The 27,403-nt window shown below is 50.7% G+C and overlaps 1 protein-coding gene across 10 annotated transcripts in view; it reads left to right on the top strand.

The window, feature by feature from the left end:
• The window catches only part of DENND2B (DENN domain containing 2B), a 229,234-nt gene extending 207,201 nt beyond the window's left edge, over positions 1–22,033 (top strand). For all 10 annotated transcript variants that reach the window (XM_063641093.1, XM_063641092.1, XM_055282505.2 and 7 more), the window contains 14 exons: positions 701–797; positions 1,360–1,404; positions 2,687–2,871; positions 4,179–4,288; positions 4,498–4,567; positions 7,557–7,634; positions 8,186–8,326; positions 12,687–12,835; positions 16,005–16,182; positions 16,421–16,462; positions 17,741–17,852; positions 18,711–18,950; positions 19,830–19,916; positions 21,255–22,033. In XM_063641093.1, the coding sequence (XP_063497163.1) occupies positions 701–797; positions 1,360–1,404; positions 2,687–2,871; positions 4,179–4,288; positions 4,498–4,567; positions 7,557–7,634; positions 8,186–8,326; positions 12,687–12,835; positions 16,005–16,182; positions 16,421–16,462; positions 17,741–17,852; positions 18,711–18,950; positions 19,830–19,916; positions 21,255–21,289 (1,569 nt within the window). In that variant the 3' untranslated portion in view covers positions 21,290–22,033. The remainder of the gene's footprint in view (positions 1–700; positions 798–1,359; positions 1,405–2,686; positions 2,872–4,178; positions 4,289–4,497; positions 4,568–7,556; positions 7,635–8,185; positions 8,327–12,686; positions 12,836–16,004; positions 16,183–16,420; positions 16,463–17,740; positions 17,853–18,710; positions 18,951–19,829; positions 19,917–21,254) is intronic.
• Positions 22,034–27,403: the final 5,370 nt, after the last annotated feature.

Raw genomic sequence — 27,403 nt, forward strand, 5'->3', positions numbered from 1 at the left:
CATTAACTGACCTTGGTGCTCAGATGTTAGAGGAAGGAAAGGCTAACCGAGGCTCCCCATTAGTAAGTGTGGTGTATGAATTTTGGGGTATCTGCACACATAAGCATTTCCAGTCTTTCAAGGACGTAGGACTCAAACGGATTCTTCCTATAACTCTCAGCATTGAAGAATTTTCAGCAATGATTTTCACACAAAGGCAGCCAGGCCCAAATCCCCAGCCCAAAGCAGCAGGATTTAGCCAGATGGTATTTTTAGCCTGCAAACAATGCTTGGGTATATTGGGAATTTAGCTTCTTCCTGTCGGGGCCCCAGGTTATGGCCCAGAGGGGAAAGGCTAGAATCCTTGTTCCTGTTATTGCATCTCAGAAGCTCTTTGTCTCAGTTGGTTCAATGACTCTTGGGATCCAGGAGCTACCATCCTGTCTAGTTTGATCACAGTTCCTTCCTCTGGGGAGCTAAGTTTAGTGTCCTTGTATTGGGGCAGGAGACCACTCCTGGGGGACTAGGTATATGGAGAGCTACCATGCGTGGCTGGTGAGTCACCACTTAAGGTTGGTTCTGCAGTTAGACCAGTCCTGGACCCAGCGGGTGCAATGCAGAAAGCTTGTACCATTAAGGGCAGGGATGGGCTCCTACTCAGCCTTCTTGGAAGTAGGGCAACTGGTGTTAGTTACCTACCCAGCCTGCTTTTCTCACCCAGCTTGTCCAAAGAATTAACTCCATCTACAATGCCAAGAGGGGAAAGAAGAGATTAAAAAAGTTGTCTATGTCCAGCATTGAAACAGCATCACTGAGAGGTAGGCTTTGGTGCCGGAGCTGGTTCAGGTGTTTGGGGCCCTTGGGCATTAGGAATGGGAGAGGCATCAATTTACCTGTGGAAGGTAGAGCCCTGCCAGGAAATGGCCACATAGGAGGGAGGAGCAGACAGGGAAGAAAAGTCTGGGATGGGTTCCTTCAGACTTTGGGCTGTGAGGCCCTGAGTAGGGAGGTGGGTGTGGGAATCGGCTTCTGCAAAAGGAAAGGCCAGACTCACTGAGCATTGCGGTCTGTTTCCCATTTCAAATCTTGACCTCCTGGAGGCAGGGTCCATCTGTTCCAGGCCTGTAGTCCCCTCTTCTGGCTCAGCCTCCAACTCAGGCCCTCAACTTCCCTCATGGGTTTGAATATAGGATTGGCACTGCAGTGTAAGCTCTGAAGGAGCCTGGCCCCAGGCCACTCAGCTCCCTGCCTGCAGATGCCTGACCATGGGCCCAGAGAAGGTAGAGATCCATCCCCTGTGAGAAAAGTTGGGGTGGTGGAGGAGCAAAAAACATTGGCTGTGAGGTCCAGCAAGTATGTACTCTGCTGTTCCTTTTCCAGATGAAAACAGTGAGAGCGAGAGCGACTCTGACGACAGGTTCAAAGGTGAGGCACAGCTCCCATGAGTACAGAAGCTCTCCCAGCAGGGCTGCAGGGAACAGCCTTCCCTTCCAATGCATGTGTGGTTCCAGTGTCCCTAACCGGCCTGATGTGGAGAGGCGACAGACAGGCCAGATACCAGAACAACAGAGCAGGGAGCCACAGGGAAGTCTGTCCTTATAGACATGTGAGCTCAGCCCTGCAAGGTTAAATCCAGATGTCTCCCTTTGCCAAATGTAAGGGAGGTGACCTGCCCAAACTGTCCCAAGCCATTGTCCATGGGAATTGGGTGCTAGATTTGCCTGGTAAATGTGGTAGATCTCGGCCGGGCGCGGTGGCTCATGCCTGTAGTCCCAGCACTTTGGGAGGCCGAGGCGGGCAGATCACGAGGTGAGGAGTTTGAGACCAGCCTGGCTAAGATGGTGAAACCCCATCTCTACTAAAATAATACAAAAATTAGCCAGGCACGCTGGCGGGTGCATGTAATACCAGCTACTTGGGAGGCTGAGGCAGGAGAATCACTGGAACCCCGGAGGTGGAGGTTGTAGTGAGCTCAGATCATGCCACTGCACTCTAGCCTGGGCGACAGAGCAAGACTCTGTCTCAAAAAAAAAAAAAATAAATTGTAGATCTGGAGGGTCAGGGATGGGTACAGAAGATTACAAGGACCTCTTCTGGCAAGAAATGTGCTGTAGACTGAGGAAACTGTTTCTCTGGAGGCCCTGCAGCCCCCCATCTCCCCTGTCCCCAGAGAGGAGCCTGAAAAGGTTCTGGAACCTTCACATTCCAGGGTCCTTGGATAAATTTTTGTGCTTTCTCTACTGGGAAACCCTGCCTAGGCCTTCCTGGATGATTATCCTCTCATCCCCAGGCAAATGGGCAAGTGGACTTTGGATGTAGGAGCATGGACAAGGCTCAAGTCCTGCTAGGGGCCCAAGGATGAAGCCTTGGTGGATGTTCGTGTATTCTGGTCCTTTTGGTACAGGGACAGAGTGGGTGTCAAGATACATCCCTGGGTTTGCCTGGCCTCGGCAGTCCTCCTGCCCCAGCTCAGTCTCCAGAGGCTCTAGGAGGACCAGGCCCGCAGCTTCCTGTGTCAGGGCAGAGTCTTTGTGCAGGGGTCAGCACCTTGTGCCTGCCAGTCCTCCTGTACTGCGAGCTGGGGATGGTATCAGACTAGGCTCATGCACTTAAAAGTGTTCCACAGATATGGAGCCCAGAGCCAGGGGTAGAGAAGTTAACATGAGGCTTGTGAGGGTCCATTCCCTGATGTGCAACCTGCCTCCAGCCCACACACAGCGCCTGGTCCACATCCAGTCGATGCTGAAGCGCGCCCCCAGCTATCGCACGCTGGAGCTGGAGCTGCTGGAGTGGCAGGAGCGGGAGCTTTTTGAGTACTTTGTGGTGGTGTCCCTCAAGAAGAAGCCATCGCGAAACACCTACCTCCCCGAAGTCTCCTACCAGTTTCCCAAGGTGAGGCCCTCTCTCTCCCCACCTTGCCCATATTCCCCCTCTTCCATCCTCTATCCGCCAGGCCTATCTGGGGAAGGAGAGAGATCTTGTTCATCATACGTCCTCACCGAGCTGCCACAGCCCTGAACCTGCCTCCTCTCAGCCAGGAGGGAAGACAGGGCTGTAGCGGGGGTGGGTTTGGGCCAGTGCTTGTTCGAAGGGTGAGGACTGAGAAAGAACCTCTCAGTGTGCTTATAATAAAATCCAGAACAATTGAATACCATACAGGTCACCCACTTAATGTATACAGTTCAGTGTTGGGGTGTATTCACAGAATTGTGCAGTCATCACCACAATCAATTTTAGCACATTTTTATCACCCCAAAGAGAAACTCTGCACCCACTAGCTGTCACTCCGCACTTCTCCCACTAGCCTGTCTCTCACTCTGCCTTCCCTGCTTGTCGCCAGCCAGCCTGGCCTCCCTCTTCTTCCTCTCACACTCAACCCCTCTCTCTCTGCCATTGCCTCTGCCAGGAATGTGCTTTCTCCAGCATTTCACATGGCTGCTGGCTCCTTCTCATTTCTCAGGCTCTGCTCAAGTAGGACCTTTCTCAGGAGGTCTGTCCAGACACCTGCATGGAGCCCCTCCCCTGCCCAGCTTGCTCTGTTACATCACCCTGCTTGTTGTTATTAATGAGACGGAGTTTCGCTCTTGTTGCGGAGGCTGGAGTGCAATGGCGCAATCTCGGCTCACTGCAACCTCCGCCTCCCGGGTTCAAGCGATTCTCCTGCCTCAGCCTCCTGAGTAGCTGGGACTACAGGCATGCGCCACCACTCCTGGCTAATTTTGTGTTTTTAGTAGCGATGGGGTTTCTCCATGTTGGTCAGGCTGGTCTCGAACTCCCAACCTCAGGTGATCTGCCCGCCTCGGCCTCCCAAAGTGCTGGGATAACAGGCATGAACCACCACGCCCAGTCACCCTGCTTATTTTTTTTTAAGCCCCCCTCTGAGATGTTGTGGTTGACCATCTCACTCTGCTGACCAGAATGTGCAAGGTTGGTGACCTTGTCCCCTTTGTTTTCCATTGAGAGCCAAGAGCCCTGGTGCACAGCACCGTGTCAGGTGCCATATAGAAAGCACTCCACTGGCATTTATTGAATGAATGAATGATGACTCTGGGCTCTGTAAGAATTCGGAGTGGGACAAGGGTTGCTGAAATCATGCCCGCTGGTCAGTGGCATCTAGGGCCCTCGGGAGGAGGGGCTTCTCAGCCACCACCACCCGCCCTCAGGTTCCATGTCATCTCCTGGTTCCTTCTTCCCTGCAGCTGGACCGACCCACCAAGCAGATGCGAGAGGCAGAGGAAAGGCTCAAAGCCATTCCCCAGTTTTGCTTCCCTGATGCCAAGGACTGGCTCCCTGTGTCAGAGTATAGCAGGTGAGGCCTGGCCTGGCCTGAGGGAGGAAGGGGCATAGCCTTCTTTACCCCCATAGCAGTGGGCACCTGAGTGGGGCCTGCTCTAGTCTCATCCTCTCCTACAGCAACCTGGCCCTTCACCCCACCCTGAAAATGACGGTCCCTATTCTTGGGGGCTGTTTCCTAGGTCCTCTCACACCTCCCTGATGCCAGACCTCTCTTTGTTCCAGTGAGACGTTTTCTTTCATGCTGACTGGGGAAGATGGCAGCAGACGCTTTGGCTACTGCAGGCGCTTACTGGTGAGTGAGGCCATTTGGTCCTCAGGCTGGCAGGCAGGGGATAGGCCAGGGTGTGTGTGTTTCTGTGTGTGTATATGTGTGTGTGTGTGTGTGTGTGTGTGTGCCCTTCTGCAATTTTAGCTTGTATGAAATCCTATGTTCTGCTTCCTGAGGCCACCCCGAACCCCCTGCCAACACACACACTTTCACAGGTGAGGCCACCCTGGGAGAGCAGAGCTCAGAATGGTGCTTCTGAGGAGGCCTTAGGATCGGAGATTATCTGGAACAAGGGGAGGGAGTGGGTTTTCATGTCTTTTTAGTTTTTTCTCTACTTTTTTGTCATTTCCCTTGGGATTATGGGCTCTGATTGCTGGTCTCTGGTTGCAGGATCGAATCGCCCCCAGCAGTATGTGTATATGGATCAGATTAGGTGAGGGACAACCTTCCTCACCCCCATGCCTGGCCAGCCTGTAGTGGGGAGGAGGCCTGTCTGTGGTGTGGTGGGGCTGGAGATTGGGCAGGGACAGAGACATACCTTCTCTGGGAATCTGAGAGAGATACCTTGAATCTAGGGGAAAGGGATTGGGTTTTGAAAATGTTAGCCATTTTGTAAAGAGAAGTCCCTCGCCATCTCCCTTCCCATTAGTCCTGGGAAATAGATTGGGTAGAGGCTCAGAGCCTGGCCCCTGCTGCACTCCCAGCTTGGAGCACTGGGTTGTTGACAATGTTTTGGGATTTCCAGGCCTTAGCAAGAGAAAGCCTCCCCAGATACCAGTCTAGGGGTTAGGGGTAGATGAAGGGGGCAGGAGCCCTGAAGGAAAGATTTGGGGCCAGTCATTCATTAATTCAGAAACACTTATCATCCCTTATCAAAAGCCCTGACCTATTGAGAGTCAGGCACGTGCTAAGGGCATATAAAGATGAGTTTAACGTGGATCTTCCTCTCGAGGGACTTTAGATGGCCTATTACAGGAGATTCCACTTTCAACACAGGAGAGAAGGGCCAAGGGAATAAGAGGGAATAAATGTTGTTTAGAACCTGTCACATTCCAAGCTAGATGCTTCAAGTATGTCTTTTTAAAAAAATGATCATAGTAGCCCGTGGGTTATTATTATCCCTGATCCATAGATTGGGAAGTCAAAAATCAGAGGTAGAATGACTTGTCCAAGGTCATACAGAACCAGAAGGGAAGTCATTTGTCACCAGTTTGTACTCTTGAATCACCCCCAGAGGATGGACTGGGGAGAGGGGGTGTGGGGAGGTAGAATGCCCATGGAGGGGCAAAGGGCATATGCACAGGAGTGATGCCAGGTGGTGAGCCAGGCAGAGGCCAGCATGCCTCTGGCCGCCTGGGCCTCCCAGGCTTGGAAGGAGTGATGTGAAGGCTGCCTTTGCTGGAACATAGATGCAGCAGAGCTGCTTCTTTGCAGTGGGGCTGCTGCCCCCAGGGAAGAGCGTGTTTGTCCTGGCGTGCTCAGAGACGGCCTGGGCTGGGTCTCTGCCAAGGGGGCTGGCACTAGCTCGGCATTCCTGCAGATTGGACACAATGATTCTAACCCAAATCCCACATACTTGATTTAATCACTTGGGGCTTTAGGGGAGGCGGGGGAGAGGGAAAGAGACAGGAGTGAGTTTCAGGCCTAATATGGACAAAAACAGATTCTGCCTTCTCTTTAGATCTGTGACGTGTGGCCAGCAGGTTTGGAGACTGAAATAGCCCCATCTGCATTTGCTTAGCAGCCTGCATGAGGGGCCAGCACCTGCTGCTCTGCTCCCTCCCCACTCGGACTTGCCAGGCCCTCCAGGCCTCTGCGCCCTGCTGGAGAAGGCACTGCAGCCTGCATGGGGGCTCCAGGCCTGGGAGCTCTCAGGGCATGTCTCCCCTTTAGCTACCCACCTTTTTTTTTTTTGAGACAGAGTTTCACTCTTGTTGCCCAGGCTGGAAGTACAATGGTGTGATCTTGGCTCACCATAACCTCCACCTCCCGGGTTCAAGCAATTCTCCTGCCTTAGCCTCCGAAGTAGCTGGGATTACAGGCACATGCCACCATGACCGGTTAATTTTGTATTTTTAGTAGAGATGGGGGTTTCTCCATGTTGGTCAGGCTGGTCTCGAACTCCCAACCTCAGGTGATCCACCTCCCTTGGCCTCCCAAAGTGCTGGAATTACAGGCGTGAGCCACCGCACCCGGCCATGCCCACCTTTTAAGTCCCGTTCTTCTTTATGCTCCTTTACTTCATAGCAAACCTCTACCCAGTGTCTTTGTTTTCTTTCCTTCCTGTCAGAAAGCAGCAGGCTTTAGGGGTAAGACAGCCAAACAGGGCCAAAGCAAACTCCTGGCTCCACAGCTTCTAGACAGGTGGCCTTAGGCAATGGCTTTATCTTTTTGAACTCAGTTGCATCATCTATAAAGGGGATAATAATCTCTCTCACAAATCTCTCATAAAGTTCTAAGCCTAGGAGTCAGGTATAGCAAATGTTCAATAAACAGTAGCTCCCATCTCTTGTTTTCAGTTTGCCCTCTTAGAATGGAGGTGGATCAAGAAAGGGAGAAAAGAACCAAAAAAAGAAATGGTATGCCGAATGTGCCCTATGGGGCTAAAAAGCTACAATGGCTTGCTCCTAAGGATGTACCCTAGTCCTTCCCATCTGCTGGGGTCCCAGCCTCAGGGATATGAATCCACAGACACCCTGTAGCCTCTGCCAAACTGCTTTGCCCTTTGCCAGCCCCTGTCAGCGTCCTCCTGGGAGGAAGGGCGGAGCCTGTGTGGAGCCTGGCAGGAGCCTGGTACCTGGTGCTGGGAGATCCTGCAGAGCTGAGGCCTGTCCTGAGAGTGGTGGCTTTTCCTTCAGGGCTCTGGTTGCAGAGAGGTTTAGAGGAGGCTTAGAGTCTTCCTCCACTAGAAGGGCAGTCCTTACTCCTCCGTTCCCAAGGAAAAGGAGCCAGAAATGGTAATCATGCATTCTCTGTGTCTGTCTGTCTCCTCCTCCTCCTTGTCCCGGCCCAGCCAAGTGGGAAAGGGCCCCGGTTGCCAGAGGTGTACTGTGTCATCAGCCGCCTTGGCTGCTTCGGCTTGTTTTCCAAGGTAAGAGGCTCTGGGAGGCTTCCCTTCCCCTCCCCCAGCTGACAGCTCCCACAGGAGTATCTGCAGCCAGCTTAGATGAGAAAACCACCTGTGACTGTGAGCGAGCGGGAGACGGAATGCAGGAGCAAGTACCAGCGAGCTCTCTGACACCCTCCCATTCCCCAGCCTGGTTCTCTACCCAGCCGGCTGGCATTTCCCCAGCTCCTGTGCTGGCAGTGTCTGCCCCTGTCACAATCCACCCTGGGCCCTGGGCAGAGCCAGAGTCCTTGGGGAAGCAGGAGCGCCCAGGGAGCTGACTCTTGGGTGGTATTTCCTTTGCCCAGCTACTCCGCTCTTGGGGACTGAAGCAAGGCCAGTTAGGGAACAGAGGAGTCACTGAGTGCCAAGGAAAACGGGAAGGGTAGAGTGTGCAGATCCTGGCAAGACCGCCTTCTGGTCTCCCAGCTTCTGAGCTAGCCTGGTCAGATGCTTGGCTGCCCTCTTCTCTGCCAGGAGGGGGAAGGGCAGTGCCCTGACACCCTTCCTCTTTGGGCTGCTGGTGGCGGGCACAGGTCCTAGATGAGGTGGAGCGCCGGCGTGGGATCTCCGCTGCACTGGTCTATCCTTTCATGAGAAGTCTCATGGAGTCACCCTTCCCAGCCCCAGGGAAGACCATCAAAGTGAAGACATTCCTGCCAGGTGCTGGCAATGAGGTAGGGATTTCTGCATCCTCTTCTCTCGGGCTACGGGCTGGGATGGCAGGAGGACCATGCTAGCCAAGGTCATAGTCTTTGGGGGGTGCAGAGCACGGCCCCTCCTTGCTCAACCATATCGGTGTACCCCATCACTAGGGACCAAAACAGCAAACAATAGGAATATACATGTTGTCCAGCCCTCTGTTCCTCCTAGGGGCCTTCCCTGACCCATTTGGACTAAACTGCATTCCACCTGCCTTCCTTTTGTTCATTGAACAGTTACTGAATGTGTGCCATCTCACAATCAGGGATTACGCCAGACCTCAGAGCAGAGTCAGAGGTAGAGGGACGCGGCTCTGTCCTCATGAAGTTCGTAGTCTAGCGGGAGATACTGCTATTATAATAAACACTTTTACATATAAATAGATAATTCCTAAATGTGTTATGAGCCAAGTGAAAGCACAGGACCTTATAAGAGTGTGGAACAGCGGAGTCTGCTTTAAATAAGGGGCCAGGGAAGGTCTCCTCTGAGAAAGTAACACTTTATCAGAGACCTAAGTGGTGAGTGGGGGCAACTAAATGAAGCAGGAGGAGGGAGACGGAAAGAGAAGGATATGAACGGGAGAAGATTATTCCAAGCAGAGGAACCAGCATCTGCAAAGGCAAAAGTTGGGCAAGTGCATATGCTGGTGAGAGGGTTGACGGGGTGGAGGTAGGGGGGTGGGTTGGCAGGCAAGAACCCAATCACGATGTCCTTGCTAGGCCAAGTTAAGGATTTGGGGGTTTTATCTAAAGCAGGGGTATGATAAGATCTGATATATGTTTTCATTTCATTTTATTTTTTTGAGACAGGGTCTCACTCTGCCACCCATATTGTGCAGTGGTGCTGGAGTGCAGTGGTGCTATCACGGCTCACTGCAGCCTCACCCTCCCGGGCTCAAGCGATCCTCCCACTTCAGCCTCCTGAGTAGCTGGGACTACAGGCGTGCACCACCAAACCCAGCTGACTTTTGTATTTTCTATAGAGACAGGGTTTCACCCTGTTGCCCAGGCTGGTCTTGAACTCCTGGACTCAAGCAATCCTCCCACCTCCCCCTCCCAAACTGTAGGGACTACAGGCGTGAGCCACCTGTGGCCAGCTGATACATTCAAAGCCCACTGTGGCTGCCATGTAGATAATGGTTGGAGTGAAAACAGGGAGACCAGCAGGGATACTGTTGCGGCACTACAGGCAAGAGATGATGGCAGCTTTGGATTAAGATGTGGTAGAACAGGGGAAGGGAAGTAGATGGATTTTAGAATTAGGACCAATAGCACTTTGTGTTTGATTGGAAACAGGGAGTAGTTGTTACAGAGACTGTAAGGCTGACTCCCAGTTTTCTGGCTGGAGCCCCAGGGCAGATGATGGAGCCACGTACTGAGATGGGAGCTCGTGAAGGAGAAGCAGGTAATGAGGAGGAAGAGGAAGAGTCTAAATGTGTACGTGTCAAGTTTGAGATGCCCATGAGACCCCCAAAAGAAGATATTTGGTAGCAAAGAGTGTAAATAGGGAAGAGAAGAGTGCCCAGTATGGGGTCCTCCTCAGTCCTGGGGAACCCCAACATGCACAGGCCCTGCAGGAGAGGAATACCCAGGAGAGGGCTGCGGCTCAGGAGCACCTCAAAAAGGAAGGAAGCCGTGATCCGGATCAGGAACCACCAAGAGGTCAGGATGAGGCGTGGCAAGAGCTTGACAAGTGCTAGGGCCCAGAAGTTGGGCTGGAGTGAGTTGAGAAGTGATGGGTGTGAGGAAGTGGAAACAGCCTGTGTAGACATCTTCTCAAGGTTGCATGGCTGTGGAGTGAAATAGGGAAGAGGGCAGCAATTGAAATGTGGAACTAGGGAAGCTTGTTAGGGATGGTTGTTTGTATGCTGGTGGGAATGGCTGCCAGAGGAAGAGGTTCGAGCTGCAGGAGGAGGAGGGGCTGGCAGAGTGTACTGAGAAGATATGGGTGTTAGGCTCCATGGAGGGCTTGGCGTTTATTAGGAGAGGAGGGAGTGGCTTAGTAGATTTTGGATTCTCATCTGATGGCTTTGATCTTCTCAAAGTAGAAAAGGTCAGACCGGGCACCGTGGCTCATGTGCTTGTAATCCCAGCACGTTGGGAGGCTGAGGCGGGGGGATCACTTGAAGTCAGGAGTTCGAGACCAGCCTGGCCAACATATTGAAACCCCGTCTCTTCCAAAAATACGCAAAAAAAATTGCCAGGTGTGGTGGCGCATGCCTGTAATCCCAGCCACTTGGGAGGCTGAGGCAGGAGAATCTCTTGAACCCAGGAGGTGAAGGTTGCAGTGAGCCAAGATCGCGCCACTGCACTCTAGCCTGGGTGACAAAGCGAGACTCCATCTCAAAAAATATATATGTCAAAATAGAAAAGGTATTACTTTGAGAGTAAGAGGTGGATGTTGGGTTCTAGGAGAGGGAAGAATAAATAAATTAGTTGTAGAGAGTGGGAGAGGGACTGACCAAAAAAGCATACCAGGCTTGCTGAGCAGTGGCAAATCCTAGCTTGAGGGCTTTCTCCTCGCCTCTTTTCTCCCCTTCATTTAGAGGAACTTTAGGCTTCGTGGTGGTTGTGGGGCACAGGATAGGTGACCCTTCCCTTACAGCCCAGCATCATGCCTGGGAGCTCTTCGTGGTCTGGCCCTGGCCACCTCACTGGGCTCTCGTCTTCTGACTTGATACTTACTGTTCCCTCAACCCTACTTCCTTTTGCCTAGAAGACAATTCTCTTCTTTTCTCTTTGGGGAGTCAAGTACCTTGTGCTCTGAGAGGGCTTCCCTGACCTCTCCCCACCCATATGAGCTTGGCTGCCCTTCTAGATGTCCTGCCTGTCCCTGTGCAGATGTTGGTCACATCTGCCTCTGTCCTGACACTGGGCTCCCAGGCTGTTACTGCTCGGCTCCTTCAGCCCCCTGGGCTTGATCTCCTTGAAGGCAGGGATGCATGGAACAAGGCCGGGAGTGGGAGTAGCCTGTGTGAATTCTCAATCCCTGGGGGAAGGGGGAGGGTTGGGCCCCAGGGACGTAGGGACTGCGGCTGGGTGCTAGAGAGCAGAGCCTGTTGGGCTGCATGCAGGGGGCTTGCGAATTTTGGGGTGGGGACAGGGCCTGGAGCAGGTATAAAGGGCTCTGGCATCATCGTGGTACTTCTTTCCATGAGCCCACATTCACTGACCATTTGGGGTGTACCCAGCATACGGCGGATCACTGGGCCTTCTGGGAGTACACCATCAGGCGGGAGAGACAGTGGACGCAGACCGTTACCGTGCCCTGTGCCCATTTTGCTGCTTCTCTGGGGCCCAGAAGGATGGATGCTGAGTTAGGAGTTAGAACTCCTTCACTTGCTTAGACTCTGAGGAACAAATGAGATGATGTGGGTGTAACAACTCCTTGTAAAGCATTACCTTTGATGCCATAGGGCAGTGAGAGAGAACTGGTTTCTCACCCTAGTTTTCAGGAGGCCTGCACATCTATGCTGCACACACATGCTGCAGGACCAAGGATGAGGCCAGGCAGACCCCAGGGACAGCTGCTTTGGCACGGCCTGAGCGTCAGCAGTTCCTCCTGCCCTCACTGCTGGGGTCACTCGCTACATTCCACCCCTGTGACTGCCCCCAGAGAAGTGGCTCTCTGAGCTGTGGCACTGACCTTGGGAGCAGCCTTTGGAGGAAAGAGGGCTAGGCCTGGCCCTGATAAGACAGTCCTGCTTCCTGGCAAGGTTGCAGAATGGCCAGCCCTTTGCTTGTGTTTTCCTTGTGCCTGGCACGGGACTTAGGGTGATGGAGATAAAGGCCAGGATGGCAGGACAAACAGCCTCTGGAATGAAACTCCTTCTGCAGGAAAGGGAGGGGGACAGGGCAACAAGGACCCCAGCATTGCCTTTCCAGAGGCAATGGCTGGGATTAGAGTCCTGGGATGCGGAGATGCCTGGAGAGCAGTGGGGTCTAGTCAGCGCTGGGGGCTTAGAGCTTTGTCTGGGGAGGTGGGCAGGAGGACCCTAGAGATGTGGCTGTGTGGTTCCCTTCTTCTCCCTATCTCTAAGAGCAGTCAGCTCTCCTCTCTTCCTGAGGTCCCGATGGATGGTCCCTCAACTCCTTCCTTCTGGAGCCTTCCCCGCTTTCACAGGCAGCCCTCTTGCCCACAGGCTGGGTGTTCGAGTGCTACGAGAGCAGAGCTGTAGTCCGAGGGATGGAGGAGAGGGGTTTACTGCAGGGTAGACGAGAGACCTGGAAAAGAGCAGGTTGGAAGGGGAAAGCAGCCTCCAGTTGCTTCGTGGAGGGCCGGAGGGCAGCACCCACTTGGCTGGCACCGGCCCACTTTCCCATCGCTCTCCTGCAGGTGTTAGAGCTGCGGCGGCCCATGGACTCAAGACTGGAGCATGTGGACTTTGAGTGCCTTTTTACCTGCCTCAGTGTGCGCCAGCTCATCCGAATCTTTGCCTCGCTGCTGCTGGAGCGCCGGGTCATTTTTGTGGCAGATAAGCTCAGGTAGGGCCCAGCCAGGCAAGGAAGAAGAAGGGAGGGGGGAAGGCATGCTCACAAGTGAATCAGCAAGTGTTTAGGAGCCTAAGCATGCCCCGGAGACCGGTGCTGGAGTGGGGCTTTGCGTAGGGAGATGAAAGACTAGGTGGAAAGGTAGCACCCCTGTGTGGGTGAGAGCAGGGTTTGGGAGCACACAGATGGCAGGATTGAGAACCCTGTGGAGGGCTTGGCCTGAGGGAGGAGGGAGGGACATTTCTTCCTTTGCAACAGCCAAGACTGTGCAGGTGCCGGGATATGTAAAGGGGAAAGGTTAAGAAATTGAGATTTTTGGCGGATGGTTGCATTTCTTCTGGAGGGGGAGGCAAAGCCATCTCAATGGGATGCTGAGTTTGAGGAAAGAGCCACTGTGAGGAAGGGGCAAGAGCACTGATCGGGCACAGTGTGAGGAATGCTGAGCCAGCCGGCGAGGGTCCTGTGGAGGGTGTCCCCTGGAGAAGGCAACTGCAGTGGCCCAGGGCTGGGCACTGGGAGGGCTGGGGAGAAGGATGCGGTGGGGGCATTGAGGTGCAGAGAGGAGAGTGAGTGAGGAAGGCTGACCAGCCCACACCGGGAAACAAACGATGTGCAGGGCCTGGAGGTGCCAGGGAAGTGGGGGAGCTGGTTTAGGAGGAGTAAGAAAAGAGCTGGATGGGTCATAGGTCTTGGTCTGAAATGCTGGCATTTATGATTTTAGAGGTAGAGGTGTCGAGAAGGTCTGGTGGTGGCCATGGGAGGGGTGGCAGAAGTGATGGTCACTGGACGTGAGGCAGTTTAGGAAGGAAGAATTCGGAGCTCTTCTAGACAGCCAAGGATTAAAAAAGAAAAAAGTTTTATGTCAGTGGTGGTTGGGGGGTGACACAGGCAAGGGACAGTGATATGGCTCTGATGAGTGGAGGAACACTAGGGTTTTTGGTTCTTATGCTGGTTTAGATAAAACGACACCGACACACGTGGAGTGGTTTTAAGGAGTGGAGAGTTTAATAGGCAAGAAGGAAAGAAGAAAGGCAGAAAGGAGAAGAAAGTACAGAGACAGAGGGAGAGAGGCTCCAAAGCCGAGAGAGGGAACCCCAAGTGCTATGGATACCAGCCAGTTTTATAAGAAGGCTGGAGGAGGCAGTGTTTGATTTGCATAGGGCTTAGGGGATTGGTTTGACCAGGCATGTCATTCACGTAGCCCCCGAAAAGCTGGCCCTCCCATGATAGCCTTTTAATATGTGAATGTAGGGCACCTGATGTTCTACACACGTGGGAATATGCGGGGCAGCCATGCTGCTAGGCACCTGTGGGGGCAAGGGCAAGAGGACAATGGTGGGAATTGCCATGTTGGGTGGGCCCAATTTCTAATGGTCTGCATTTGCATATCAAAGGTTGCCTGCCTGGTTGTAAGAGCCAGGGCTTTCTTTCTAGACAAGAAATGTTTTTGAGCTGCTTTAAAGGAAATGAGGTGCAGTGGCTCACGCCTGTAATCCCAGCACTTTGGGAGGCCGAGGCGGGCAGATCACAAGGTCAAGAGATCGAGACTATCCTGGCCAACATGGTGAAACTCTGTATTAGCTGGGCATGGTGGTGGGTGCCTGTAGTCCCAGCTACTCAGGAGGCTGAGGCAGGAGAATTGCTTGAATCCGGGAGGTGGAGGTTGCAGTGAGCGGAGACTGTGCCACTGCACTCCAGCCTGGGAGTGAGACTCTGTCTCAAAATAAATAAATAAATAAAAATTTAAAAATTTTTTTAAAAAAAGGAAACAAAAACTTTTCCTCTCTGTGTAAAATAATTTCTTAATAAGTCCTACAACAACAGGATGGGTTATTGGCAACATGTTACATATTGTTTTGGTCAAAGAATCCATCCCAAGCAGTGGTTTCTCTAGAGTGGTCATTTGGACATTGATTAAGCCACCTTAATGTCAGGTGCTCAGAGGAGGGCAATGAAGGAAAATCCCCCTTCTGGTTTGTCCTCCAGTAAGTCCTGAATCCCTGAGGTATTTCCTTCCATATGTATGACGGAGCAGTTGAGAGGAGCCTGAGAAATGAACTCCCGATTGCCTTCATAGGGGCAGGAACGCAGGCCTATCCTTAGCCCAGGAGAAGCAAGGAGGAAGAAAAACCAGAGCTGCTGACTTTTCCATAGAGACCAGGGTTTAAAAAGGAAAACTGCCCCTCACTTGTTCCCATCACAGCCTCAGTGCTTCTGTGTCTCACAGTTCTAGGTGTTTTGTGGGCCTATCAGGCCCTTGTGAAGAAATCTAGCCCAACAGCTGGAATGAGCTGGGTACAGCAGCTCCAAGAGGCCCCTCCTGTGTGCCAGCCATGGTCATTGTCAGCCAACAAAGCCCCTGACTGCCCAGCTTTGGTGCCCTGGCCTGGCCTGACCTTAGTGGCCCCTAAGAGAGCCTGGACCATGAGGTTTCTTTTCCTGAAGGTTCTACCCTCTAATTCAGGGCTGAGCTTCCTCTTTGCCACCCCACCCCCCCAGCCCAGCTCCCATGAATATAGCTATTGTTTCCTGTGGTTGCAGCTGCCTCTGAGCACATTCCAGGACTGTTCTGGGAGGGACGATCCCAAGGTCTTGTTCTTGGCCTGGCCGGGTATTCAAGTTCTGCCAGTTTGGGGTCTTGGAAAAGATGTCCTTCCTGTTCTGCCTGGGGTCTGCCTCTGGCTGGAGAGGGGAGGTGTAGGTCCAGCCAGCTAATGTTCCATTGCTGATGTTTTAGGTTTTCCACAAGTTCTTTGTCCCTCTTGCCTAGTTCTGATGTAGGGTGGGAGAGGGTACCCAGGATCTGCATTCACTGGCCCTAGGGGTTTACAAAACCTCCTGCCTCCTCAGCCACGGGCCCACTGATGTGCCCCCCAAACCCGAGACAGCCCTTTTCCAGATCTTTGTCAGATGACTGTCCTGCGGGTTGCTGCATACCTTCCTGGCTGTTTGCAGGTACATTTCCCTAAGAGAGTAGCATTGTTGTCCTTAAGGCGCTACGCAGTGGGAAAGTGGGGACCTCACCAGTCTGCAAGGTCCCTGAGCCCCATTAGCATTTTCGTTGCACTGGGAGGTTCACAATCAAAGGCTGTCCTGAGCCTCCAGCGAGCTCTAAGGTCCTGGGCCTGGGCTCAGGTGCTCTGTCTCTCTGTCTGCCCATCAGTACCCTCTCCAGCTGCTCCCACGCGGTGGTGGCCTTGCTCTACCCCTTCTCCTGGCAGCACACCTTCATTCCTGTCCTCCCGGCCTCCATGATTGACATCGTCTGCTGTCCCACCCCCTTCCTGGTTGGCCTGCTCTCCAGCTCCCTCCCCAAACTGAAGGAGCTGCCTGTGGAGGAGGTGGGCCACTGGGGGAACTAGCTGGGGGGAAGGGTGGAGGGGGAAGCAGGTGCTGGGATCCTACTTGTGGCCCCTCGGCCTCTTTGCCAGGCTCTTATCCTTTCTCCCTGGGAGGTCTATCCCCTGCTGGAGTACTTCCTGTTATCTGACCCTGGGAACCTGGGAGGTCTGGAGGCCTGGCAGAGGGCATTGTGGGACTCATGCCCTGAGCCACTCTGCTAATGACTCCTTTTCTCAGGCGCTGATGGTGAATCTGGGATCTGACCGATTCATTCGACAGGTAAGAGGGTGGGTGTTTGCTAGAGTCGGGCTCCTGAGCACCCTGCACCATCACACATACTACTCAACTTTCACAACCTGTTTGTTGAGCTCTCTGGGTTTCATACTGCTCACAGACTAGTCAAGGTTGGGGAGAAGCTGGTCTTGGAATCCTTGACCTTAGCAGGGTCTGCCTTTCCAGTGACATCATGAGCTTCTAGAAGGCAGCGTGGGAATTTGAAGAACAGGCCTGGGAGTCCACAGACTTGGCCACTGGACTTTGCCCCCTTTGAGCCACATGGTCTTAGGCCTCTCAATTCTTCTGAGCTCTAAAGCAGAGGTGGTGACAACACCTGCCTTGAAATGTTGCTGGGGGTTACACAAATAACTATAGATTGTTGTGTAACGTACAGGTTTGCAATCATTGTTGTCAGCTACAAAAAGCATTTGTTAGTCATGGAAATCCTCCTGGCTCTCTACAAAGGAGCACAACCCAGTGCTGTCCCCTATGGAAATGTACTTATTGTCTGTTACACACCAATGACGGAGCTGAGGACTCCCTGGGTACCAGGCATAGTGATGTGGACACAGAAACAGAGTGTAGAGACGAAACAACAGTCTAACTTCATTCCTGAGACACAGGCTGGCCACAGTCTCCCTGCCCCAAGCCAACTGTGCCTCCTACCTGGAGCTGAAGATGGAGGAATTGGGGAGACCTAATCAGGAACCCCTGGCTGGTCCTGGTCACAAAGGCCAGTGAATGCCACACTGGCTGTACCACTTTTTTTTTTTTTTTTTTGGAGATAAGGTCTCACTGTCATCCAGGCTGGAGTGCAGTGGTACAGTCATGACACTGCAGCCTCAACCTCCCTGGGCTCAGGTGATGCTCCCCATGTCAGCCTCCTAAGTAGCTGGGAGTACAGGTGCATGCCACCATACTTGACTAATTGTTTTTTTGTGTGTGTTTTGCAGATAGAGGGACCTGCTAAGTTGCCCAGGCTGGTCTTGAACTCCCTCCTGGGCTCAAGTGATCCTCCCGCTCAGCCTCCCAAAGTGTTGGGATTACTGGCGTGAGCCACTGCACCTGACCCTCTACCACTTTTAATATCTGTAATCTTGGGCAAGTTTCTTAACCTTTCTGTGCTTCAGTTCCTCATCTTAAAATGAGGTTGATGACAGTTATGAGGGTTACTGGGAGAGATAAATGAGATTATCTACTCAAGCTCTTCTAACAGGTCTTAGCACATAGTAAGTGCTCAGTGTCAGCTATGATTGTCACTGTGCTTTCTTTCTCCTGCAGATGGACGACGAGGACACGTTGTTACCTAGGAAGTTACAGGCAGCTCTGGAGCAGGCTCTGGAGAGGAAGAATGAGCTGATCTCCCAGGACTCTGACAGCGACTCCGACGATGGTGAGAATAGTGCCCGGGCACGGTCAGCTCTGCTCCAGGCTCCCTCTGCTCTGGGTCAGGGCCCCATAGGGCCAGAACTCTGCCTCTGCGCAGCAAACCCTTTCTGGCTGATGAGGACCTTGGTCTCACTCTAGCGTCTCTTCTACCCCAGGTAGTTTAGGAAGGAAAACCCAAAGACGTGGCAACCCCAAAGATACTTTCTGCTGACAGAAAACTAATTATTCCTCCTTCTGAGGCCTTGCCTCAAGCCATTGCAGGAGATGAAAGGCACTTCCTCTTCCTTGGAAGCCAGAAAAATCATTTAGGGTGAGGATATGACGAAAGTGGTGCTCTAGTTTCTACTTTAATTCATCCAGCAATTATGTTTCAACTTCCATGTTCAGAACATAGTTTCTGGCCTTCTGCAGCTTGTAGGCTAGTTACAAGGCCATGAGCACAAGAAAGCAAGCTTCCAGAGGCCGGGCGTGGTGGCTCACGCCTGTAATCCCAGCACTTTGGGAGGCCAAGGCAGGTGGATCACCTGAGGTCAGGAGTTCGAGACCAGCCTGGCTCCCATGGTGAAACCCCATCTTTACTAAAAATACAAAAAATGCACCTGTAATCCCAGCTACTTGGAAGGCTGAGGCAGGAGAATTGCTTGAACCCGGGAGGCGGAGGTTGCAATGAGCCGAGATGGCGCCATTGCACTCTAACTTGGGCAACAAGAGTGAAACTCGGTCTCAAAAAGAGCTTCCAGAACAGAAGAGTGGTACTGGCTGGAAGTCTTGTTGGGGAGAGGAAGACTACACCAGGTGAAGATTGAGGAAGGCTTTGCAGGCTCTTGACCTGAACCTTCAAAGATTTTCTTTTCTCTTCCAGAATGTAATACCCTCAATGGGCTGGTGTCGGAGGTGTTTATCCGGTTCTTTGTGGAGACCATTGGGCACTACTCCCTCTTTCTGACACAGAGTGAGAAGGGAGAGAGGGCCTTTCAGCGAGAGGCCTTCCGCAAATCCGTGGCCTCCAAAAGCATCCGCCGCTTTCTTGAGGTTTTTATGGAGTCTCAGATGTTTGCTGGCTTCATCCAAGACAGGGAGCTAAGAAAGTGTCGGGCAAAGGGTAAGGCTTGGTTATCAGCTTTCTTCTCTAATTTTTTCACCCACAGCAGGGCCGAAGAACCAGGCACTATGATGGAAGCTCTTGGACATCAGCTAGGGCCAGGCCTCTTAACATCCCTTTACCTCTGTTAGAAACTTCCAAGGTAGGATCATTCTCCTCCTGTCACAGTAAATGCCTTCACAAGTCTGTGCACAAGCTAAGCCACATGGCTAGAGGTGGGACTCATCTCCACCTAGGAGCAGCATGCCATTGGTTACCCACCCCCTCCTCAAAGAGAAGGATACGAGAAAGCCCTTCTATCCAGAGAAAAGGAGCAGACTGAGCAATTTCGGGGGTTCTGAGAACCCAGGGGTTGGGAATTCCCTTAGAGAGCATTGGGCCAGCTGTCGTAGGTTGGTGGCAATCTTCATTTAAGGCAGATGGTTATCTCGTTTTTTGCTATTTCATCAGTTCATTCTAGGGCTTTTTCATCTCATCACAATCTTTCTGTCTAACCTCAGGGTTAGTATTTCTTCTGTCCTCTAATACTATCCATTTAGTATAACAACCTTTTTGGAACAACATGGTAGAGTTGTCTGAAGGAAGCTAGAGATGTCCACTTGGGGCAGCTCTGAACCGAGAAGCAGCCTCCTCACCCTAGTGCAGCTTGGGAATGTGCATGGGGAGGCAGGATGGCAGCAGCAAACCCCAGCAAGATGTCAGTAATGATTGCTTTGAGGAGCCAGCCTGAATTCTAGTAAGATGCTCCTGCAAATTATCATCCCAGATGTTTTCTTTCTCCTTTTTTGGCATCTGTGCTCCATGGTTCCCTTCATGTAGGCCTCTCCTTCCCTTCCTCCAATGACTGTTCTCTTCCCTGTGCCTGTTTCTTTTACCCAGGCCTTTTTGAGCAGCGAGTGGAGCAGTACTTAGAAGAACTCCCGGACACTGAGCAGAGTGGAATGAATAAGTTTCTCCGAGGTTTGGGTAAGTAGCCTTGTTACTGATGAGATAGATGTTCAGCAAGAAGGAAGGGGCTGGGGGATTTGTGTCCCCAAATACTCTAAATCAATGTCAACATATGTTATACTGGGGCTGTAGACAGAACAGTATGTAGACATCCCATAGTGACTAGAAGGTTCTCAGCCAGAATTCCAAGGGCATTTTGCACAGTAGTGGTCCTTCAGTATCTGTGGGGGATTGGTTCCAGGATACCAAAATCCACAGATGCTCAAGTCCCTTCTATAAAATGGCGTAGTATTTGCATATAACCTGTGCACATCTTCCCGTATACTTTAGATCATCTTTAGATTACTTATAATACCTAATATAATGTAAATTGTGTTATTTTATTTTATTTTATTTTATATTTTATTTATTTTATTTTATTTTAGAGGCAAGGTCTGGCTCTGTTACTCAGGCTGGAGTGTGGTGGTGCAATCCTAGCTCACTGCAACCTCAAACTTCTGGCCTCATGTGATCCTCCCTCCCCCACCTCCCGAGTAGCTGGGACTACAGGCATATGCCATTATACCTGGCTATTTTTAAAATTTGTTTTGTAGAGATGATGTCTTGCTGTGTTGCCAGGCTGGTCTCAAACTCCTGGGCTCAAGTAATACTCCCATATTGACCTCCCAAAGTGTTGGGATTACAGGTGTTAGCCACCGTGCCCAGCTGTAAATAGATATTATACTGTATTGTTTAGGGAATAATGACGAGAAAAAAAAAAGTCTATATATGTTCAGTACAGACACCATCATCCATTTTCCCCCCAAATATTCTTGATCTCCAGTTGGTTGAATCTATAAACATGGAACCTATGGATGCAGAACTCATGGATATGGAGGGCAGGCTGTATTTACCATATTGCATTACAAAGAGGAATCCCAGGTTCCCACATACATCAGGTCTTTCTGTGTGCACTCCTTCCTGAGTGAATATGAAGGCCATTAGAGCCAGTGAGCTTTCCTCTAGACCATAACAGGTCTGCAGACACAGCAGTGCGAGTGCCCTTCCTGCGAAATGCACCCCTCCCTGCAGGGTGCTCAGCCCACCAGATCAGAGAATCATAGCATGTTTCTGTTTAAAGAGAAATTGAGACCAAAGAGGTTAAGTGGCTTGCCTAAAACCACACAGTGATTAATACCGGTGCCCTAATTAGAGCTCTCACGTGTTTTCACTACCCTGGATCAGATCACAGCTATAATCCAGTCTTCCTAATCCTTCCTTTCCCACTGACAGGGTTAGGGCTACAAGGAGGAGAGGGAGTGGAGGTTGGAAGGGATAACACTGAACATTCTCTCTCTTGTCCTCTGTGGCCCACAGGCAACAAAATGAAGTTTCTCCACAAGAAGAATTAAGCCCCCTTCTCAGTAGCAGAGTCCAGTGCCTTGCAGAGCCTGAAGCCTGGGGAGAAGGCCCAGCCTGGGACCCTCTGGGCTGCTGTGGCTCCTCTGCCTCCACAGATCCCATCCTCCAAGCCAGCCCACCTCTGCCTTCATCATATCCCAGGATACTGTTTGTAAATAATCTGCTGTAAGCTTTCTTAACTGTTTTTGTAACAAGCAAAGAGAATATGGTAAATATTTGTATATTCCCAAGGGGCCGGATGTTTTCCTGTCCTGCCAGAGCATGGATGAAGTTTTGCTGGGTGCTCGTGACTGGCCAGTTTTGTGCAGCTGACTGTCTCAGCCAAACCACTGATCTTCCCTGGAGGCCTTCGGCCTGCCAGCCTGCCTGAGGCCCCGCTGCCAGTCTTGGGCCCTGGAGAGCAGATGCTGTCTTGTTACGTACAGGAGGACCTTTTAAAAAAATCAGGAGTTTCAATTTTTTTCTGGTAGTCCGCATACCCATACCCTCTGTTTTTGAAAGGCAAAGGCCAATCAGTCCCCATTTGTAGCATGGCACCAGGGTCTTAGGCCTAGTCCTCTCATTCCTCCCACCCTCCGAGGTGGTCAGTGTGTCATGGGAAGCCCACCCCCAGCTCTGCCAGTGCTCTCTGGGCCTGGCTCCCAGTCAGTGGTGGCCACGATGCGGTACAGGGCATCCCTCCTTCCCATCTACGGGTGTTCTCAATAAACAATGTACAGTTGTTTGGGCCCAGAGCCTCATGTGTTCCTTGGCTTTGTTATCTAGTTCTCTCTTCTGGGAATGGGCTGGGACTGGCCATTCAGGGATGAAACACCATCACACACGGAACTGAATACTAGATTAAGGGGTTAGCTTCAGTGTGACTCACTGACCTTCCCTGAAACGGAGTTCTCCAGCCTAAGTTGCATGACTGGTCTTAAGAGTTAGAAGATACCCAGTCATTGCAGTAGTTCAGCTTCTCTCAACTGTTCAGCCTGTGCTTAAGTGTTTCCAGTGATGGAAAGAATGCTCTTTGCCCTTTGGCCCCATTATTAGGTAAGTCTTAACATTTTCCTCTTCAGCCTGAAGCCCCTAAGATGTCATTGAGTGTCCTGACATTGGTAGAGTAAATGCCAACCCAGGCTTGGGCATAGCCCTGACCTACTCCCTGTGACTCTTCCATGTCACTCTGTGAATTGTTTTTTCATTGGAACCCTAGGTTTTCATACAGAAAGTACTGCTATATTCCATGGAAGAGGAAGGAGAGAAGCAAGGTGGGAAATAAGGATGGTTTAGGCTTTTCACCCACCAAGGCCTTGGGAGAGCAGAGACTTTGCAAACTCCCAAGTGAGGCATTAAGCTGCACCCGTTTTCTTTGGTATTGTGTTTGGGTCTGACAGGATTTGAACTATGAGTAAAGTTTTCCTGTCCTTCCACCCTTGTTGAGAGATGATCCCATCCTAAGTTTCCTTGCCCTCTTCCTTCTCCCCATCTCCACTGAGACCTGTCCGTGGTTTGGGCCTGCTGTCAGCCTCACAGAATAAAGTGGAGGGTTTGTCTTCTGGGAAGGCAAAGTCATTTTCTGGCTCTGCCATTTGCCAGGACTAGGACAGAGACTGAAGCCTCTTGAGTCTTCAGTTCAGATCAAGAGAAAAGACAAGGATTACAACCAGAAGACTCAGAGTGGGATGTAGTTCCCTCCAGAACTCGTCGCTCTTAACTCAGCCTGGGCTTAGGACAGTCATAGAACCAGATTCCTTAATAAGAAAAATACAGGCCGGGCGTGGTGGTTCACGCCTGTAATCCCAGCACTTTGAGAGGCCAAGGCGGGTGGATCACGAGGTCAGGAGTTCCAGACCAGCCTGGCCAACATGGTGAAGCCTGGTCTCTACTAAAGATACAAAAAATTCGCCAGGTGTGGTGGTCCGTGCCTGTAATCCCAGCTACTGGCAGACTAAGGCAGGAGAATCGCTTGAACCCGGGAGGCAGAGGTTGCAGTGAGCCAAGATCGCGCCATTGCACTCCAGCCTGGGCGCAGGGCGAGACTCCATCTCAAAAAAAAAACAAAAACAAACAAAAAAACCAGATTTAATTCCTAAAAGGTACATGCGCTCTCTCTCTCCCTTCCTCCCTTATTCTCCTCCACCCCTCCTTTTCAGTGTGGCTCCGAAGAACCTTTAGACATGTGATCCAATCACAAGATGTGTATGTGTAAATTTTTTTAAAATTTGCATTAATGGGGTCTCACTATGTTGCCCAGACTAGTCTCGAACTCCTGGGCTCAAACAGTCCTCCTAAAGTGCTGGGAATACAGGCCTGAGCCACCACATCTAGCCTTATTCATAAATTTTGCCACTTTTATGTATCTTTAAAATATAGTATGCCCTTGCGTGAATACCAGAGCGGTATGTCTCCCCGCTACTGTGGCTGCAGCTTTGGTCCCAATCCAGAAAATCAGTACTGGCATGTAATGGCTTAGAATAGGCTGCAAGGGCCCATAGAGTGATTGCCATGGCCAAGGCACAGCAGCCTTACGGAGAAAGGAGGGTGTGGACAGTGGGCCTGGCTTGAGGTTTACAAAAAATATTCAGGGCTTCTTTCCACGTTCTTTCACATGATCTCAGGGCTTCTTTCCACGTTCTTTCACATGATCTCTGGACCTCTAAACCAATGATTTTCAACCCTATCAGATCCAACAGTTTTTTTTAATAGCAAATACTTTAATTCCCTCCTTCACTACCCTGAAATGAAATTTAAAGATAATATAAGCTACCGAAATATACCTTAATTGTAATATAAAAGGGGAGAAATAAAACAAATATTTTGTTATAATATTCAAATATGTAAATGCTTGTGTACAACTGTACTAGAAGAGATAATCAGATGCCTACACTGTACACAGAATTACCATGAATGCAACAGCTACATATGCAGATGGAGAAAAGTGTTGTATCAGCAACTCAGATCCTACTGAGTAGTTATTGGTGAGTTTTCTGAAATGAACAATTTTTGGTAACGTTCTGAACAAAACAGAGTATGAGCTTCCCCTGATTTAAACAGTAGTTAGAATTCTAGGAAACAGAAGTATATGAAAACTGCAAAAACAAAAAACAAACGAACTTTTGGGTTATGTGTAAATGAAGTTAGATTTTAAGTTAGATTTTTCTTCGTTGTCTAGGACCAGCTCATCCATTCCAAGATATTTAGCATCCCTGGTCCCTTCCCCTCCATGATTGTGACAACAAAAATGCTCCAGCATGGCCAGGTGTGGTGGCTCATGCTTATAATACCAGCACTTTGGGAGGCCAAGGCAGGAGGATCATTTGAGCTCAGGAGTTTGAGACCAGCCTGGGCAACATAGTAAAGACCTCATTTCTATTAATTAAAAAAACAAACCACTGTTTCCAAAACACTCCTGTAAAAGATGGTATTGTGGCCATTGAAGGAAGTGTCCTTAAACAGTGGCTTTCTGACAACACTGGGGCAGTTGCTCAGGGATAATGGTGCTATCTCCTCTACCAGGGAAGTCCCCTCACCTATAGGAGTGTCAGCTCTCCTCTATTCTGTAAGTTCTTTTAATGCAGGGCAGGCCGCTTCATTACACGGTTCTAAATGCTCTGATAAACTGTAGTCTTGAAATAAGTATTCTGGGCTTTTTAAAAAGCAATATTTTGAAGAATTGGCCCTTAAACAGCATTAGTCAAACTCTGGTTCCCATTGGAATCTGTGGAATTAGGGCCCATCTTAGTCCATTTTGTGTTGCTATAACAGAATACCTGGGACTGGGTAATTGATAAAGAAAAAAGACTTATTTGGCTTATGGTTCTGATGGCTGAAAAGTTGAAGATTGGGCAGCAGTACCTGGGGAGGGCGTCAGGCTCTTTCAGCTCACTGCAGAAAGCAGAAGGGGAGCTGGGCGTGTGCAAAGAGATCGGGTAGTAAGAGAGGAAGCAAGAGAGAAGCCAGACGCCTTTTAAACAACCTGCTCTCCATTCCCAGCAGAGTGAGAACTCACTCACCCCCACAGGAGAACATTAATCTATTTGTGAGAGATCTACCTCCATGATCCAAACACCTCCCAATAGGCTCCACCTTCCAACACTGCCATACTGCCGGCCAAGTTTCAAACCACATCCAAACCATAGCACGACCCAAGAAAATAAGTGTGATTAGTCACAGCTCAGTTACATTTTTGTTAAAACATCTTTTCTCATGTACACTTATAACCTACTTTGTACACAAACTAGGTTATTTGAAACAACGTAAAGTGGGAATGAGAGGAAAATAAAAATTGGGATGTAAAATAGAGCCAGGAATTAAATATACGCTTTAACCTATATTCTTGCTAGGGGAGCTACACAAAATACGTTTCTAGAGCCAGATGATGTGGTATGCATTCCAAAACAAATTTATTTGCCTGTGGAGGTGGGGGTGTAGTTTAAAAGGCCATGAAAACTCTCGAAAGAGAAAATACTACTTTTCAGCAATGGCAAGTTCTGGTATTTTTTTTTCTCAAGATACTTTTGCTCCATTTATATTGCCTCTCAATATGAAAATATGCATTGGGTTGAAAAACTGCACCAAAACATACTTCGTCTCCCTCATTTCCCTAAGCTCCTAAGAGGAAATTTCTTTTATGTTCTTCCAGAATACTTCCATCCGTGTACAAGCACTTTCTTTTTTAGCCCAAAGTGCCCTTGAATGTCGCTGACGCTCACTACCTTTTAGACAACTGAGACAAATTCTGGAGGTTCCCATCTTGAAGATTTACGTAAAGGCCACGCCTACTGTTCTTCAACGCGCCCTAAACGGGGCTCGAAGTGCGGCGAGGTTGGCCATTCCTCCGCTTGGAAGGGGACCCATGGCCCCCCAGGGACTAGGGGTGGAGTTGAACATCCCGCCTCTCCACGGGAGGTATCTGCGCTCGCGCACCACTGGCCGGCGCCGCCCTTGCCGGAAGTGGCCAAGCGAGGCCGGTCTCCGCCGGGCTTCTTCCGGTCTGGGACGCGGGGGAGTCATCGTCTCCGGAAGTAGAAGCTACTCACCGGAAGCGGTTCTCAGGGGCCGAGGTAAGACCCAAGCTCCGGTCTGTGTTGTGAGGACGCCACTGAGGTCGGGTCGTGCTGACTGATGAAGGCGGCCGATGGAGCCACCAGGCGGGCGCTGCACAGCTTCCGCCCGCGCTTCCGACTTGCAGTCCGTCCCTGGGCTGTCTGCTCTTGGGCTAGTTAGCCGCTAAGTAGGGTCTAGTAGTACATTTATTTTGATTGAAAGCTCGCCTGATTTAGCTGCCCTTGACGAGCACTGCTTGTGCAAATTATGTGGCAGACATTTGTCATAAAATCAAGTTGCACCTGCAGCTCCCACGTTTGAACGTAACTATATTTAAGGCATATATACATCAGACCAGAAATTATATCCTTTGCAATTCAAGCTTTAGCCAGGCACTAGAGATCGCCAGTATGAGCCTCCATGAACACAGCAGGCTATTCAAAGCTTGGCAGTCATGAAAATATTTTAGTAAATGCGGGTTCAAGAAAGCACTGGAATCGGCGGACTTAGGGCTCAAAGCTATTTTCGTCTGTTCCTCATCACATAAAACAGTTTTTAGAACTGTTACTAGCTGTAGCTTCTGGTGAGTGAACAAGCCAGCAACGAAATTAGTGTTTCTTTCCCAGGCCAGGGGATCGGATGGCCTAACAAGGAACTCCTGGGGAAGAAGGCAGCCATTAAGGGACTAGGGATCCTTCCCCCAAAACTTTACTTCCTTCCATGCCTTATCATTTTGTGGTCGGCCCACTACAACTCAGTCTCCAAGTCCCGTCCATTATGCCGTCTGAATCGTACCTTTTCCATACTCACTCCCATTTTCTTGGCTCTGCCTTCAGCCTCCCATTGTAGCCGTCCTTTACGGCGAGAGTAATCTCTCTCCACCATAGCACTTCCCATTTGCCTAACCTTCCCAAACCAGTTTCCTGAACCAGTATTCCCTCTGCTTGGACCAATTTCCCACTGACAATCACATGAAGGCCAATTGACTCCATCTGCTTCCATAATAGCTTGCACTTAAGTTCCTAAGTCAAACACAAAAATTAAGTGCATGGGCCGGGCGCAGTGGCTCATGC

Source organism: Symphalangus syndactylus, chromosome 6, assembly GCF_028878055.3.
Source record: "Symphalangus syndactylus isolate Jambi chromosome 6, NHGRI_mSymSyn1-v2.1_pri, whole genome shotgun sequence".
In the NCBI taxonomy this organism is placed as follows: domain Eukaryota; kingdom Metazoa; phylum Chordata; class Mammalia; order Primates; family Hylobatidae; genus Symphalangus; species Symphalangus syndactylus.